Raw genomic sequence first — 18,402 nt, 5'->3', positions numbered from 1 at the left:
TGCACCTCACACCCATGCAGAGCCTCAGACATAAACTTTTGCTGTGATTTCCAAGTGAGGTTAAACGTACAATCACACAGCGAGGCCGACTAGACTGAAAAGGGAGATGCTTATCTTTACATGTGGTCTCTTTACCAAACAAAAGAGAGGGCAGCCTTTCTTAAATCCACCAGTCTCTGAATCCTGTCATTGCCCTGAGCATATCAGAAGATGTACGCAAATTTTGTTGTTGCTGTTACTGTTAATTCATTAAATACACGTGTCTTTTAAAGCACACTATTTTTTTGGTCACAGTTCTTAAACATTTGAATTTTTAATATACAGGAAGCCTGGAAAAATGGCAGAGGCCCGGCTTTCCACAAATTCCGGGGGAGTGTCCTGGAGTGAGGATCCCCTCTCTCTTCAGGTCAGGCTGATTGGCCTTTGTCTTCCCAGAAGGCTCCTCTGTCAGGCTTCCCAGCAGACTGCTGGCCCTGGGGTTGCTAAGGAAGCCCAAGCTGGGCCTGACTGAATGCAGAGGAGCTCCATTTGGGCTAAACCTGGGAGGACGTCCTGCTTGTTTTGGGTAACATCCGACCTGCTGAGCACCTGCTCAACTTCCAGGTGTAAAAAGGAGCTCAGAGCTTGGCGAAGAAGCGCCTCAGGGTCTTCCCTGAGGGACGTAGGTAATTCTTAAACTGCCCCCGGGCATCCTCAGGCAAGACCATGGCTCTGTCAGCTGCATCTGTGAGTCCAGTTGTCCGTGCCCTCTCCCAGTGCATTCTCTGCAGTCCTGGGCACCTGCACTTGTACAAGAACGATAGCTCTTCGTTTCTCACCTTCTGGGCAGATGGGACAGGAGAAGGCAGAGCTGGTGAGGGTAAAAGGAGACTTAGGGGAACTCTCCTAAGGGGAAGCCTGGGACCCAGGCTGGAGGAGAGAACATTGGGCCTCCTACAGTCAGTTCTGCACTAGCCTCCGCATGTACTTGAGCCAACCTCACATCTTCTGCCCAGAAGTTTTCCTTGTCTGAGACACTCCAGCTGTCTAATTTCTCACATCATTTGTATCTTCTGTGTCTGGGCATCAGGATTTCAAATTGAGCTCAACCCTGCCTGGTAAGGTGGATTAGAACATATTTATGGACACAGGACAATTTAGTAAAAATGTGTCCGCTCTGAGTCACGGCTTCTCAAAAATGAATTAAGTTCATTAGCTTCTAGTCATTGAAATAAAGCATTGTTGTCAGTGGCAGAGTTTGGTCAAGGAAGACCTGGCAAGATTTTTCATTGTGTATTACAGCATTCAGGGGGTCCAATTACAGAGTTAGGGTTTTATTTGGTTTGATTTCATTTTTCAGTATCTCACATGACTTAATTACCTTGTCTTCGATTACATAACTCATTCCTCTTTGTGCTTTGATTTTTTTTTCATATAGAAATGAAGGAAACCTTGCTACATTCACATGCAGAAATAAAATTATTGAGCATATTTTAAATACTCTGAATTTCCTGGACCAAAGTATAGAAGTTTAAAATATAAATAAGCCAAAAGGAGTATTTGATAAATATTTTGTCATTAGCTCTCAACCTCTTCAGAAAACACAACCCTAATGTTAATGAATGGAGTGTGAAGTGACTTGCCCAAATCTTGCAACAATGCTGCACGTTGTATTTGTACATATATGTGTATAGTGTATAATTGCTTTTGAGTGCCAAGAGAGGTTTCAGATAAGGTAGGAAAATTTGCAAAAGTGATAAGGAAAGGCTTGCCTTGATCTGAATGTAAGCTACATAGAGCACAACTCAAAGCTGTGTTTAGCTGAGATTTTAGGGAAACATGTAGACTTCCTCTTCTACATAATAAGTGTCCACCTAAATTTGAAATTAACGTATGTTATTTATTCATTTACCACATCATCACCACAGCATACAAGCAATTGAACTTTAAGTTGAATTTTGGGTATGTACCCGACTTTTACGAGCATAAGGATAATTATGAATATGATAATTATGAACTTGTACAATATCAGCTCTTAAGAGCCTTCAAAGCCATATCAAAACTAAGTAATGATTTTTAATGGTCACTACAAAGGTTCCCCCTGAACAGTTGCTTTTCATCTTCTTTGTGACTTTATCAGCGACTCCACTTGTTTGGGTGACGTCACCGCTGCTGCCTGCTCTGCACCTGCACTGCACGGTGGCTCAGTTTCTCAGGAATTTGGAGAAGAGAACTTTGTACCTGTTCCCTTTTACCCTTTAAACCCTCCACCCCCCAAAAGTCTCCCTGGCTTGCTCTTAGGGAACTGGTGAGCCAGCAACAAGCAATCTGTTAGGGGCAGGGGCAGCTCACCTCGGGGAGGACTGGGCCTTAGGAAAGGGAACCTCCGCTACTCATTCTTGACTAGAAGTGGGAAAGCAAGAGGAGAAGAACAGGGGAGACTGAGGCAGCTCCATCCCAGAGCTGGGGCTGCCCACCTATGGGAGGGGTTGTGGCTCTGCTCCCAAACTCAGACAAACTTACAATGCAAACACCAATTCCTGTGTTTTCAAAGAGTTCGTGGAAAATGCTTCTGTGCAAAAACTCAGCACAGATGTCAAAAGTTTTTTTGCACCAAATAAATATCTTTATGCTCTATTTTTCCATGAGTTTTTTTTTTTTTTTTTAAGATTTTCCATGAGTTTTTTAAGTCTCCTTGTATAGATCCATTCCAAGGTGGAAGGCTAATGCCTTTTCTTAAAAAAATCATGTAGTGCTTGAGATTAGTCATAGAATTCCAATATGTAGCTTGGGGATGTCATTTATGATCAAGGGCAGAGCTGAGTAAAACAGGAGATGTGTGTTTGTGTTTGATTTCATTTTGCATTATAATTAGTTTCTGTTGCTTTCTGAACAAACTCAATGAGGAGGAAGAGGCAGATAAAGGGTTCAGTGTGTCTGTGAGAAGTGTAAACGTGGACGTGAAGGCAAGCATTTGGGTCAGCAGAGATAACTGAAATGAATGAATTTCCAAATTCCACCCCCAGAAGGAAAAAGTAAGAAAGAAGCCTCAATTCCAAAGCCTGTTCCAAGAAAGCAGGAACAAGGGAAGCAGGCGTGCAGGCCCAAGTAATGCTCACATTCACTACAAACATGCTGGGAATTAAAACAAAAGTTATGTTTATTGATTATATAACTAATAACTTGATGAAGCCTACTCAAAATGCTGAATTTAGAAACGGTGGTTGCAATGTCCACTTGTGACAGCAACTGTGTGTGTGTCCCTATGCGTGTGCTTACAAATGAAACTGTCTTGCTGGTCAATTTCTGCAAAATGAAAAAGATTTATACATTGATGTTAACACAACCGAGGGGACCCATCCTGCCACGCGTGGGTATTTTCTTAGTATGCAAAGTCCCAGTAAGTCTTGGCTCTTCACTGCCTTCCATCTCTGGGTCCCTCGGCAGCCCACCAGACCTTGTTCCCTTCTCTCCACGCAGGCAGCGCGCTCACATGCGCACGCGCGTGTACACACACACACACACACACACACACACTCCACATACGCGCGCGCGCGCGCACAGCCCAGGGAGACACAAGCACGGCTCGTTCCTCACTTTACCTCCAGTGCAAGGAGGATGCCGGCGGCCGCGGGCCCGGGCGCTGGCGTCCGTCTCCGCCGCTCCGCCCTTCTGTTTCAGCAGATTGGGGCCCTCGTTGTTTTCAACAGGTACCATGGTCACGTAGCAGTCACAGGCTCCCCCTTGCCGGCCAACCTCTCCGACTTCTGCGTCTGACAGGACTGGTCACTTTCTCCATAGCAGCATGCTAAAGAAGAGCCAAGGGGAAAAAAAAAAAAAAAACTTCGGGCAAAGCCAATGTGATTTGTGACCAACTTTGTTTCTATTTCCGAAGGCTTTGCCCTGTTCGGTGACACAGGCTGTTGCTATTCCAAGCAGCCAATCCCAGGCGGGGGGCGGGCCGTGTCGCTGCGAGGACGGCTTGTGCCTCTCCAGACAGAGTTGCGAGCGAGTGGTTAGAAGACTCGGGATTTGCGGGCTCAGCTGGAGTTCGGCCCTTAGCTGGGGGTAGCTCTTGTAGTTTTTCCTGCACCTTCGGAAAGAGACAGAAGAGAGCGTGCAGATGGTATCTGCTCGGCTAGCAGAAGAGGAGTAATTTATGCCAGGACTCGCTGGAAAGAAAAATGTTGTCAATTTTCCGAGATCATGACACCAACCAGCTTACACAAAGCATAAAACATCTTTATTGTCTCAACCTGGTTTCCTCTAGGTAAATAAATAAATGCCTTTGATCCCTCTCTGCGGCTGGTCAGACGCATCAAGGCCTGGGACCAGGAATATACGCACTCAGAATGCGTGCATTCTTTAGACTTTTCATGTCCCAAGATCATAGCAAAGAAGTTCAGTTTTTAATGCATAATTGTCTTTCCTAGAGGACTTAATCCTTAGTTTTCTGTCATGCTGCATGTCTGCCTGGGGAGGAGGCCAGACTAAATGACCCATGGTGTAGGTAGGTGTGATGGCCCGCTAATCTGAAATAAAAATCAGGGTATTAGGGGCAACATTTTTGTTTATCTGATTTTTGAAAGTAGTAATATAAAAAGTCTTAGGGAGTTGTGGTACTGTACCTTTAGTTCTGTACTTAGCAAATGCTATTTATTGAGAAACTTTATAGAAAGAAGTAACTATCATCTTAGAAAATCATTCTGAGTAAAAACTAAAATTTATGCAGAACTTACTATGTGCCAAGAATTGCGTAAGGGGCATTAACTCAAATGATTCTTTTGGAAAAGCTTGTGAGCAGGCCCCCGCGGTGACTTCTCAGAAGTGGGCTGAGATTATGAAGCCAGGAGGCTTAGTGTCCTCCACCCTCCTGGACTCTGACTTCCCGCCCTCATCTTCTCTGATTTTTCTTGGCTTCCTCCACTTTCAGCCCTTTGCAACCTTAAGGAGATGCCATGAAATACAGCTTTCTGTCTTAACCATTCCTCTGGTTAGGCAAGAGAATTTCCACTTCTATCAATTGAAGCTGAAACTTACTAATTTTTGGCAGTTTTCATTCACTCATAACAAAGATCTAAATTAACTTATTTGTCCATTTCCTTTGCTTGTCATCAGCTATTTCTATGTGTCTTATCCTACAGGGAATCAGGTAGACACAAATCAGTAATAATGCAACTAGTATCAGTTACACACCTGCTGTATGTTGCTAACAGTACTGGAAAACGAAGCCTGCTCCAAGCATAGCTCAGTGCCTTCCTGATCAAGAGGGTCACAAGCTCAGGATCCCATGGAGGAGTTTGTCTCCACTAAAGAACGTGCAATGCAGTGATGGCTTGGGCAACTGCTAAGATTTGTTCCCAGGGTGTGTTATGATTGTAGGAACAGCAGTTCTTATCTGTGAGACACTCGTTTTTCTCATCAGTTCTCCATCTCTTGACTTCTGTCTTCTTTCTGCTCAGATCAATGACCTTAGTGGAGAAGGACGTTCTTGCAATGGGTTCTTTGTGTAATTGCTTTGTTTAGTGATTCCAAAGTGGTGGAAAAGTGTTTGCTGAGTGTTTGAGTAGGCAAGATAAACCCAACTCCAGAAGATTCTAGTAAGAGCAACTTAACAATTCTCACTCTGCTTTCTGCAGCTGAACTATACAGGACTCCGCAGGCATAAACCAATCAGCAGGAATCAGAAAACAATGGACTGAACACAAGGCCTCCTGCTGCACCTAATTCTGTTCTTGTTCCAGTGTTGACCTGGCATGAGCCACTGACTATTCAAGACCTCTCCCATGTTCCCTTCATTATCTTAACACAGAGGAAAGTTTCGGAATGGGAGAGGGAGGTGGGTGTGGAAGAAGGGCATACTCTATCAAAGTTCTCCTAAGAAATCAGAACTCTTCTCCCCTAGTGCAAGCCTAAAACATAGACAGATCATTTGTGCCTTCTGCCTTCTGCCTTAATGACTCTCATTCCAGAGGGCTCCAGCCCTGTTCCCAGGAGAGAAGAAGGCTACACAGAGAGACCAAGAAGAATCTCAGCACACAGGCCTGGCTATCTATTCACCCCATCTGTCTATTATCATTAGATCAGACCCTCTTGTCCAATCACATTTCTAAACAGCTGTACTTTTTTCATTAAATATGAGCATTGAAATAGAAGTACTCCCTGGTTTGGGGGTCTTAATTACTGAGAGTTCCTACATACCATAAAACTTTGGTTAAATGAATGGTTGTTTTTCTCATTAGTTGATCTTTTGTTACAGGACTTGGTCAGAACCCTGATGATGGATGAGGGATGGATGAGACCTTCTGCCATTGCAACTAACAAACTGATCCCGCCAAACAATAAACTTTTTAGAATGTAAGCTTCTGAGAGACAGGCACCTAAATTTGAATAATCATCCAACTCTTAGCCCCGGTTTCTAACAAAATGACAGGGATCCCGTAGAGACCCAATACTTACGTGTTCAATAAATGAGGATTAACAAACAGAAATTTTAAGTGAGATAAACAACTGTTTAATTTTTTAGTATCAAAACTCATATGATGGGGCTGGCGCTGTGGCGTGGTGGGTAAAGCTGCCACATGCAGTGCCGGCATCCCACAGGGGCACTGGTTCGAGACCTGGCTGCTCCACTTTTGATCTGGCTCTCTGCTATGGCCTGGGAAAGCAGTAGAAGATGGCCCAAGTCCTTGGGACCCTGCACTCTCATGAGAAGACCCAGAGGAAGCTCCTGGCTGACTTCGGATTGGCGCAACTCCAGCCGTTGCGGCCAATTGGGGAGTGAACCAGCGAATGGAAGACCTCTCTCTCCCTCTCCCTCTCCTTCTCTCTCTGTGTAACTCTGACTTTCAAAAAAATAAATAAATCTTTTTTAAAAACCCTGTATAATGATGGTCTATAACACTTTGTCCTTCCTCTCTCCTTGCCAATCCCTTTTGAAGAAGTGTTACCATAGGCTGTCTGTCCTTCCACCCTGTAATCCGAGATACAACTGTTATTGAAAGTTGCTCCTCCACTCAAGGGCTGCAGCGGACTGTAGACAGTTCATTCTCAATAGCCCCAGTCATTGCGCTGTGTTTCATTTTAAACCCCTGCGCCTGGGCGATGTTACCCAATCCAAACATACATGTCATGGCTTAGAAACTGAGAAACTGGGAAGAGGGATAGGAGAGAGGTGAGCAGTATCCCAAGGCATGTGAACGCCTACTGTATAAAAGGCCTCTTTTCATGGCAATATTTTTTTAAACTTCACAACTTCATGCAGTAAATGCTATGACTGCCATTTGGCAGATATTGAAACTGAGACGTTTTAAACATGTTCAAGGTCAAAAAACACCAATATTTTATCATGAAAATTCTGAATCATACAGGAAAACAGATTCTATGGTCAATATTTTCCTCTAAGCCAATCCCTCTATCCATAGGTTGTTATACATCAGGTTTTATGCATTTCAAAGCAGGTTAAAATACTTTGCTGTGTGCATCTTCAAACAGAGCTCAATATTTGTTTAGGTTTTTTTTTTTCCTTTGAGGCAAGTTTCACATTCAAGACAGTGTACAAATTATAAGGGTACCATTAGAGGGCTTCAAAGAACACTTACATATGTATAGCACTACTAAGTTAGAGTACAACCATCATCCTGGAAGGTTCCTTCATATTGCTTCTGAGTATGGTTACACATCACTTAATGACAGGGATGAGCTCTGAGAAATGTGTTGTTAGGTGACGTCATCACTGCACAAACATGATAGAATGCGTGTACACAAACATAGATGGTATAGCCCACTGCACACCTAGGCTAGCTGGTAGACCCTGTTGATCCTAGGCTACAAAACTATACAGCATGTTACTTTGCAGAATACTGTAGGTAGCTGTAATGCAATGCTAAGAATTTGAGAATCTAAACAAAAAGTACAGTAAACATGGTAGGCAAAAGAAGGGCACTTGTGATACACAGAGCCTGCAAGAAATTCAACTGGGTGAGTCAGGAGGTGGTAGTGAAGGCCTAGGACATTATTATACATGACTACTGACTTCTTTTTTTTTTTAAATATTTTATTTATTTATTTGACAGGCAGAGTCACAGTGTGAGAGAGAGACAGAGAGAAAGGTCTTCCTTCCGTTGGTTCATTCCCCAACTGGCCTCAATGGCCGGAGGTGCGCTGATCTGAAGCCAGGAGCCAGGTGCTTCCTCCCAGTCTCCCATCGGGTGCAGGGGCCCAAGCACTTGGGTCGTCCTCCACTGCCCTTCAGAGCCACAGCAGAGAGCTGGACTGGAAGAGAAGCAACTGGGACTAGAACCAGTACCCATATGGGATGCTGGCGCCGCAGGCAGAGAATTAACCAAGTGCACCACGGCGCCAGCCCCTGACTAATGACTTTAAAAACACTGTGCAATTAGGCTGCCTTAAATTTATAAAAAAAAATTTTTATTCAATAAAACCTGACTGTCACTCTTTATAACTTTTTGCCTTTAAGAATTTTTGAATTTTTAACCTTCTTATTCTTTGAAAGAACACAGCTTAAAACACAAACCTATTGGGCAACTGTGCAAAAGCATTTTTTCTTTATATCCTAATTCTATAAGCTTTTTCAGTTGTAGCATTTTCGAGTTTTGTTTCTCTACTTTTTTGTTAAAGGCTAAAACACAAACGCACTAGCCTAGGCCCACACAGTCAAGGTCAACAACACTTGGTCTTGCATCTGCATGTCTTGTTGCACAGGAAGGACCTCAGGGGCAGTAACACGCATGGAGCTGTTGTTTCCTACCATAACAAGTTCCGGACCCCTCCTGAGGCTGCTGCCTGAGGCTCTTCTTGGGAAGGTGCCACTCTTCTCAGCAATACATCCGTGAGGAGCCGAGGAGCCAGCCGTTGGTTTCTCCTGTTTGGGTTTTTCATCAGAGATTTGCTGTTAAGTAGACAACGCACCACGAACAATCTTCTCTGTTAATGAAAACCGTTCAGCGTTGGTGTCCATGGTTTCAAATGTTTTAAGAAGCGGATTGGGGTCTGTAAAATCCTCTGCTAAACCCTTCACTGTGAATTTTCAAGAGGTTTTCTGCAGTTTCCGCTGTTTTAGCCTCTTCTTCACTTATGTATTCACTCGTAATAGGAATTTTCAGCCTTATTATAACCTTATGGGACCACGATTATGTAAGTGGCTCATCATTGATAAAAATGCACATGAATGTAGATTCTCTCCTCAGCCTTTAGAATCAACCAAAGTTCTGGTTTTTTTCCACAGGGATTACCATTGCCTGTTTACAAATCTCTACATGCTGAAACCATGGACTATTACTCCTGTGTAGGGCTTCTCCCACCGAGTGTAATTTTGAAATCTACCTGTATTTTTGAGTATATTAATAGTTCATTCTTTTTATTGCTAAATAAGGATTTCATGGGTGAATATACTGGAGTTTATTTATCCATTTTCCTGGTGATGTACTGGAACATAGTCTGTTCCTACTTTGAGCTGTTATAAATAAAGTTGCTGTGAGCCTTGTTGTAAAGTCCTTTTGCAGAACACAAGATTTTAAAGCACAGCAGTTTCAGGCCATTTGATTCCAAAACTCACATGCTTTCCCTGCACCCCGTTGCTTCTCTGCAGTACACCCCATCGCACTGCATTTCTGTGGAATGTGCCTCTGGAGGTTTTATCCTATGATGGTTCATTACAATACAAACACAAATGAGAAAGCACAAGCAAAAACATTCCACATACAAATTAAGTATTTTATTGGCCATATTCCAGGAAAATATTCACCCTGGTATGATTGTTTGGAAGGATATTTATTATTTCACATGATTATTATCATTATTAAATAACTCTGCTCTCTAAACATTTCCAAAGTAAGTTATTTTCTTATGTGTGAAATAGTATCAATTGCATCGTGTTGATTAAAGTTCTTCAAATTACAAATAAATTGTAGTTAAATTCACTATGATATGTTCAGTTGATATCTCACACATGTAATCATTAAAAGACAGACAATGTAGCAATGCAAGTGAATTTTATTTCCACAAGTTTAAATAAGAAAATCACAATAGAAATTGTATATGCATTGCAATAACAAAAATTGCTTAAATATATGTGCATATCAGTTACGACTGAAAGGAACTTGGACACACTGAAAGTAACTGATATGTTGGGGTAGTAAATCAAATATATAAAGCACTTCGCTATTTTTTTTTAAGATTGGTTTGTTTATTTATTTGAAAGATGGAGCATCAGAGAGATAGGGAGAGACAGACAGAGACAGAGAGAGTGAAAAAGAAAGATCTTCCCTCTGCTGGTTCACTCCCCAAATGACTGCAACAGCCAGGTCTGGGCAGGACAACACAGGAGACAGGAACTCCATCCTGGTCTCCTACATGGGTGGCAAGGGCCAAATACTTGAGTCGTCATCTGCTTCCTTTCCAAAAGTTTCAGCAGGAAGCTGAATTGAAAGTGGAACAGCCAAGACTTGCAAAGGCCCTCTGCTATGGGATACCAGTGTCCCAAATGGTGCTTCTCCTGGTCTCCCATGGGGTGCAGGGCCCAAGTACTTGAGCCATCCTCCACTGCACTCCCGGGCCACAGCAGAGAGCTGGCCCGGAAGAGGGGCAATGGGGACAGAATCCGGCTCCCCGACCAGGACTAGAACCTGGTGTGCCAGCACTACGGCTCATTAGGCTAATCCTCAGCCTGCGGCCCAGCTTAATGGTGTTCTAATAGTGTATATATAATAGTAGAAGCTGAAGGAAAGTTCCTCATATATGAAGCTACCATGCACTGTTGTGCAATTGTACATGGTCCAGCTGTAAGTGAGCTATCCCTATTTGCAGAAAGCAGAGGTTTGCTTAATTATAAAACAAATTTTCCAGATTACGACAATAAAAATGTGTTCAGGAAGGGATACCTTCCCATAATTTGCAAAATTTGAGCAACTAATCAGACTGTTCAAATTATAATCTCCCTTTCAATTACACCAATGTCTTAGCTAGTGGCTTGATCTAGATCTGATTTTGTGCTGCTTGGCAACATAAAATGGTCACCTTTTTCCCTTTGATGAAATATTTTCCTAAATAAATTACTTCTAATCTTAAAATCTCCCTCAGTACTAGTCCCATGATCTTTGGATAGAGAGCAGGCAAAAAAACAAGTTCTTCAACGAGGTTAACCTTCCTTTTATACTTGAATGTCAGAAAATGTTGCTTAATCATACATGACAACAGGCAACATTTCTAGGCTTGGGGGCTCTGGTCCGCTTTTTACATGTCTCCATTGGTTGTCTAGCCAGTAAGGAGGGCACTGATAGAAAATGACTGTTTTCCAAACTTAACCTGAAAAACTTCAAGACATTTAGGAACAGAAAGCTTAGCGACATGAGAAATAGGCTCAGCTTCTTCAAGTGAACTCATTGAATTTCAGATTGTGGACTTTGAGCTTGTTATGGACTTTCAACCATTCCATTCTATAGGCCTGCTCAGGTTCCTTTCTGGTGAGGATGGTAGCAGTGATTCTGGCCAAAAAAAAACCCCTCAGTGTTTGGGGTTACCAGATACATACTGTGAGTTCTATGCCCAGGGATGGCTGAACCAGCTCAGAGCAGAACTTTAGGAGTTCTCCTTCCTCCTCCTCCTCTTCCTCCTCCTTTTCCTCTTTCTTCTTCTCCTATTTGAAAGGCAGAGAGACAGAGACAGAGAGAAACAGACAGGCAAACAGAGAAGTCTCCCATCTGCAGGTTCACTCCTCCAGTGTTCACAATAGGCAGGGCAGAACCAGGCCAAAGCCAAGATCCGGGAACCCAATCCAGATCTCCCATGTAAATGGCAGGGAATCAACTACTTGAGCCATCAACTGCTGCCTACAGTGTTCACATTAGCAGGAAGCTGGAATCAAAAGCAGAACCCAGACTCAAGCCTAGGCACTGTGATATTGGTTGCAAGCATCCCAAGTGGACTCTTAACCACCGTGCCCATTACTCGCCCTGGGAGTTATTCTTCATTGCCAAGTCTCCAAGTTGGAGGTGGATTCTGTTGCTTTAATTTGGAATCCATGAGTGACACTGACCTCAACCAGCTAAGTCCTTGTTTATGTGTGCTGAGGTAGAGTAATCATTAAGCTAATGAAGTTCAACTTCATGCACATTGACATTTCTAAGGCTCTGGTAGGCACCAGAAATGCATTTATATAATCTTGTTTTTGAAAAATTTGCAAAAGTAAGATATTTAACTGCAATAAGTCAAGACCAATAATTCTTTGCATGTTGAAAATGATGTCTCCTTTGTTACATTTCTTTTGTGTCATGTGACATAGGAGTGGGCATGAATATTTGGGATATGACTTAAGGTCAGTTAAGTTGGAAAAATGTTTGGTTCTGTTTTCTTGTAGATCGTTCACGGGCACTTTAGAGTATAGTTAAGCGCTTGTTAGCTCTGCGTGTATATGAAGGACTTCCAGGAATTTTGCTACTCACATTGCCAACTCAGGTTGCACATATTCTGATCATCAATCATGAGGCACACAAATGAAGCAACACAGGTCTAGGAGTTGTCTTTCAATGTGAGCTGCTTCTATGGTTCCCAGGTCTGGAGGAGGGCCACATGAGAGGACAAACTAGTTCTCTTACTTTCTATAGAAAGCAATGTGTAAGAAACATTCCATTACAAAAATGCATGCAACCAAAAAATGGGCAGAAAAAATGTTATAGAGATATATCAGGCAATTCCTGGATTATGCTATATTAGTAACATTTGGCAGCTTTTAATATTTATAATTTAAATAATATCCATTTCATACTTAATTTTGTATTCTTAGCTTTTTAAATATTTATTTATTTATTTATTTGAGAGGCAAAGAGACAGAGAAAGAGAGACATAGGCAGAGAGAGCTACCATCTACTGATTCACCTCCCCAAAGGCCTACAGCAGCCAGGGCTGGGCCAGGGGGAAGCCAGAAGCCAGGAACTGAATCCAGGTATCTCATATGGGTAGCAAGGACTCAACTACTTTAGCCGTCACTTGTTGCCTTCCAGGATGCACAATAGCAGGATGCCAGAATCAGGAGTGGAGCCAAGACTCAAATCCAGGCACTGTGACATGGGATACACTGACCCTATCTAGTATCTTTACTGCTACACCTAATGCCTATACCTGTATTCTTATTTTTGAAACAGAGTCCCCAATTTTTTTTCAAAGATTTTATTTATTTATTTGAGAGGTAGAGTCACAGACAGTGAGAGGGAAAGACAGAGAGAAAGGTCTTCCTTCTGTTGGTTCATTCCCCAGATGGCCACAATGACCAGAGCTGTGCCGATCCGAAGCCAGGAGCCAGGAGCTTCTTCCTGGTCTCCCACGTGGGTGCAGGGGCCCAAGGACTTGGGTCATCTTCTACTGCTTTCTCAGGCCACAACAGAGAGCTGGATTGGAAAAGGGGCAGCCAGGACTAGAACTGGAGCCCATATGGGACGGTGGCGTCACAAGCAGAGGATCAACCCACTGCACCACGGTACCCGCCCAGAGTCCCCAAATTTTATAAACTTTAGGACTTCTAAAACGTGATCCATCCCTATGAATCTGTTTTGGGAATATAGTTCTTCTTTCCAGATGACCATGCTTACTAAAATCATCTCAAGTCCATTCACTTCTCTCCCTCTCCACTGCCACTCTCTAAATCTGACCACCCGACCACTTCCCACATAGACAGCAGCCAGGGCCTCTAACAGGGCTCCCTGCCTACATTCTTGTTACCCAAAGTCCATTTTCCTAGATCCATTTTCTAGATCCTCAAATGGCTTCCAGTTAATTTCAAATCTTTCTCTGGCTTCCAGTTGTTTTTAGGGTTGCTCTAAATTCTTTTCATGAAGTTTACAATGTCCTGTGCAATCTGGCGTGAGCTGACTCCTCCAAACTCATTTTCTGCTAACTTGAGTGTAACATAGGGAATTGAGGGCTTATAATATCATTGGAAGGCCTGAAAGATCAGAGTCCAAATATTTGGGAATGACTCCCAGAATAATACACAGCTGATTCTTCTAGTGAGTACCTACATCTAAGCTGCTCAAGGTTCAAGAATGCAGCACTTAAGTCCAGTGACCAGAGTCCTTCTGCCCCTATAACTCATCTTCCAGGAGGCTATAGATGCCAGAATGCTGACTTAGGTAATACTCATATCTGCCTGGGCCTGGAGGTCAGCAGACACTCCTCAAAGGGACAAAGGCAATAGCTTTCCATCACAGCCACCTACATGCAGGTGCATTTAACTGATACCTACAGCCATATTGTGAGGAAGTCTGAGAAATGTAGTTTTCTAATCTCTCCAAGTGAGAGGGAAGGTGGAGTAAATGTTGAGAGGGTCGCTGTACTCTATCTACCATAATGGAATGGGACCTGGGACCAGGGCCATGGCAGGCCAAAGCCTATGAAAGTCAGAGTTATAATAGTGGGAGCAAAAGAGGAATGCAAAATAAGAAAAAGGTGAATATATATAGAAAGAGAGCAGGAGAATTGGAACAGAGCAGTCTTACCCTCTGTCTCTGTGATATGTATGTGTGTGCTTGTGTGTGTGTGTGTGTTTCATCCATAGTTCCTACCTCATAACTCCTTCTACAAAGCACACCATAGAAACTAGAATTTCTCTTTTCTAAGATGAGTTATGGAAACTCTCTTCTTCCCTCATATTTCTATCTTGGAGTTGTCCATAAAGAAATTATCTGACTTGCCTTGTTGGATAGTAGATCATATCCCCATTTTAGATAGAAACTTGCCCCATACTCACAAGGAAGGATTCCTGAAGAATAGGAACATATTGTGCTAGATTTTACCCAATTAGCAGTAGATTGCATCCTTGTTGTACAATCACACTTCAACACACTTGTCCATGCTTCAGCGATTTATATGCAATGAAGTTGCCATGAAGACCCCAAGACAGGTTTTGCGGAGCATCTGGATAGCTGAACATGTGGAGGATTGCAGGAAGGGGAACAAGAACTCATCCACCTGCTGGGAGGGAGGCACACATCAATTCCCCAGGGACAGAGGCTCCTGTGCTTAGCAGCTTTTCAGATCTCACCCTACGTGTCTCTTGGTTGATATCCTTAAAAGTACACTGTATAGGGCTGGATCTTGCAGTTCTATGGGTTAAGCTGTCTCTTTGGACACCCACTCTGTCTTCCAATGGAGGCCTTGCTACTTTGCTTCTGATCCAGCTTCTTGCGGATGCATATATACTGGGAGGCAATGGATGATGGCTCAAGTACTTGGGTACCTGCCACCCACATGGGAAACCTAGATGGAGTTCTAGGCACCTGCCATGACTATCAGATGTTCTTTTCTTGGAATTTGAGTCTTGAGGGTTGGCACAACACTGGATAGAACAGTAGTTTCCAATGGCAGAACTCAGAAAAGATAAATTGCTTGTTCCCAATATGTGTTTCTCATGAAATATCCTAGTTCTTTCAAAGACTTTGTTTTTCCTATTTTTCCTTTTAGTAACTATACACTACTCTAAAACCAAAGAAAGAATTCATTTTAGGCTGCTGTTACCCAGAGTCCAAAGATTCCCTAACATAAACTCTCTCAAAGGGTTTTAGCTGAGAGAAAATCAGATACAGTATTGGAAAACATATGGAGCAGGCATTTAGACTAGCAGTTAAAGACATCACGTCCCACCCGGGACGGCCTGGGTTTGATTCCCAGCTCCAGCTCCCACCTCCAGTGTTCTTCCTATGCAGAGCCTAGGAGGCAGCACTGACAGCTCTGACAACGCAAGAGATTGGGATTCTGCCCTCAGAACATCTGGATGGAGGTCTAAGCTCCTGGCTTCACACTGGTCCAGCCTTTGCTGTTGTCAACATGTGGGGAGTGAACCAGTGGATGGGAGCTCTCTCTGCCTCTCAAAATAAATTGGAAAAGTTTTAAAACATGCTGATTGCCGTGTGGATATATAGAGATACCCCTTTAAGAAAACATCTTAAAAACTAAGGTATTATGTAAATATAATCTATTCACCAAGGCAACAACAACTACAGAAGAGAACTGAGTTAATGCTTAGTCTCTGTTTATCCATTCAAACCATAGTCTGTCTTTCTAAATAAGGATGGAAACAGCATATGACTGTAGACAGCCAACCGATACAGTGGTGATAAACCAGAAAGGTCCATGGATCTCCAGCCTCTACAATAGCATGACCTGACTCAACATTTCATAGAGCCACACACTCAACTGGAGGCCCCTGGTGAGATCTTTAACTCAGGCAAAAATCTGGGGGCTGACCCTACCACCCAGGACTGGTGAGATAGCTACCCAGGAATAGCAGTGGTAAATGTAAAGGTTTGGAATGTATCTCTATTTCCCAAGCTCCATCTTCAGACAGCCTGCTCAAGAAGATGGCACTGATCAAAGCTGCAGTCCTTCTCTCACTGATGGTAAATTGAGCTGATACTTTAAAGCTGAGATAATCAATGTCTGCATAAGGATAGGAATGGATTTGCTAGGACAGTATTTCTGAACTTATCTTCAGTAGAGCTTGCATGGCTCTCTGGATGTTAATATGTATTCTGAGGAATTAAAAAAATGAAGGGGCTTCCTTTCATCATTCAAAAAGTTTGAGAAATTCTTCATATTATATGTTGTTTTTAGAATACCAAAAAAGCATTTTATATAAGAAATGTTGCAGGACAGATGTGTAGACAGTTTTAATGTAGAGTTATCCACACTTTTAAATTTTGGATCCTTAATCCACTCCCTCCCCCAGACACAAAAGTAATTAACTTTTAGTTAGGAGGGTAGAGTTTAGGAAATCTGCATCAAGACATCCAGGAGGTTGGGGTGGCTTGGCTCACAGCAGGCCATGAATTTGAATTTTTCTCTTCTCTGCTGCCCCCTTTGGATAGATAAAAGGAGAGCAGGTTTCTAGTTGCAATGGATAATGGAGGAGTCTTAAGTTGGCTGCCAGGTCTACTGTGATGGCAAAAGAAAGCCACTTGAATCCTGGGAGTTGCTCTTGCCAACTGCTCTGTGTGGTGGTTCTGGCCCCCGTTAGCTGCTTGCACAGGGTGTATCTATGTTTTCACACATATCTTTGAGTCCTAGCATAAAGGGAATGCATATATTCATCCTGAAACACTTCTATCCACATGTTTATTGTGTGCTTGCTGTGTGCCTGGTGCAATGCAAGACAGCAGGGATAGAATGATGAGGGAGGTGTTTTTGGATGAAGAACCAGAGACCCTTCAGGTTATCTGACTCCATTCCCTGCACCTATGCCTGACTTTCCTTTCTAAAAGTGAATCTCAAAGACTGAAGTCTTCAATCTAGACTTGTTCTTATTACACTAAATTCAACAACCACTTTTTCACAGCTTTTTAAAAAAATTTATTTATTTATTTGAGAGGTAGGGTTACACAGAGAAGGAGAGGCAGAGAGAGAGGTGTTCCATCTTCTGGTTCACACCCCAATTGGCTGCAACGGCCGGAGCTATGCCAATCTGAAGCCAGGAGCCAGGAGCTTCTTCCAGGTCTCCCACATGGGTGCAGGGGCCCAAGGATGTGGGCCATCTTCTACTGCTTTTCCAGGCCATAGCAGAGAGCTGGATCAGAAGTGGAACAGCCGGGACACGAACTGGCGCCCATATGGGATGCTGGCACTGCAGGTGGTAGCTTTACCTGCTATGCCACAGCACCAGCCCCTAACAGCTTTTCAGATCCCAAATACTATGTAGTGAGGACACTTGGCTTTTTCATTATAAATGACCTCCCTCCTTAAGTTCATAAAATTTTTGCCGTCTCTGGAATTCTTAACCTCATTCTGAGTTTTGAGTCAAAAATCTGGGCCACAGAATTTATCATTTGAAACTGGGATGGAAGGGTATTCATTATGGGGAGAAATTTTAATGAAATTCTTAAGATCTTAAGGTGTCATCATCCTGTGCTGCTCACAAGAACTGGAGAATTTTATAATTTGTATGTGGAAAAAAGGAACATTCACAAGGCAAATTTCTAGCCCCTCTTTCCCTTCCTTGGCTGCCTCTAAATTCACAGCAGCTCCTGAGCAGAAGTAAAGAACTTCTGACAAATGACATAGTCCTGTCCCACTGCAGAGTACCACAGGGTATCCCAGACAGGCTAAGACACTTTGTCACCTCAATCATTATTGCATGGTATTTATGATGAGTAGATGTGAAATAGTGGAAAGAAAAGTAAACTGTCTTCTATTATCCCAGACACAAGGAAATGAATGTGTTCTCCCAATTTGCTTGCAAAGCAACATGTTTCTTCACCATTGGAGTCCATACAAATGATTCATTGTTTAAACCCAAGCAGTTTTTTTTCATTGCTCTCTGAACTCCCACCAGGCAGGTGTAGGCAGCACTTCATATACGTATTGTGAAAAAACTACAAAGCTTGAATCCGTCTATTATGATGAGCAGATCATCAGGGA

At 42.9% G+C, this 18,402-nt stretch overlaps 1 protein-coding gene across 1 annotated transcript in view; it reads right to left on the bottom strand.

Moving 5' to 3' along the window:
* Positions 1-3,926, bottom strand: part of SLC2A12 (solute carrier family 2 member 12) — a 60,144-nt gene extending 56,218 nt beyond the window's left edge. Inside the window, exon 1 of the mRNA XM_002714749.6 lies at positions 3,582-3,926. Within this exon, the coding sequence (XP_002714795.4) occupies positions 3,582-3,696 (115 nt within the window). The 5' untranslated portion in view covers positions 3,697-3,926. The remainder of the gene's footprint in view (positions 1-3,581) is intronic.
* Between the last annotated feature and the right edge of the window lie 14,476 nt (positions 3,927-18,402).

Source organism: Oryctolagus cuniculus, chromosome 5 (assembly GCF_051225735.1).
Source record: "Oryctolagus cuniculus isolate XC-2025 breed Fujian yellow rabbit chromosome 5, ASM5122573v1, whole genome shotgun sequence".
Classification (NCBI taxonomy): Eukaryota; Metazoa; Chordata; class Mammalia; order Lagomorpha; family Leporidae; genus Oryctolagus; species Oryctolagus cuniculus.
This window is presented reverse-complemented; position numbering and strand designations above follow the sequence as displayed.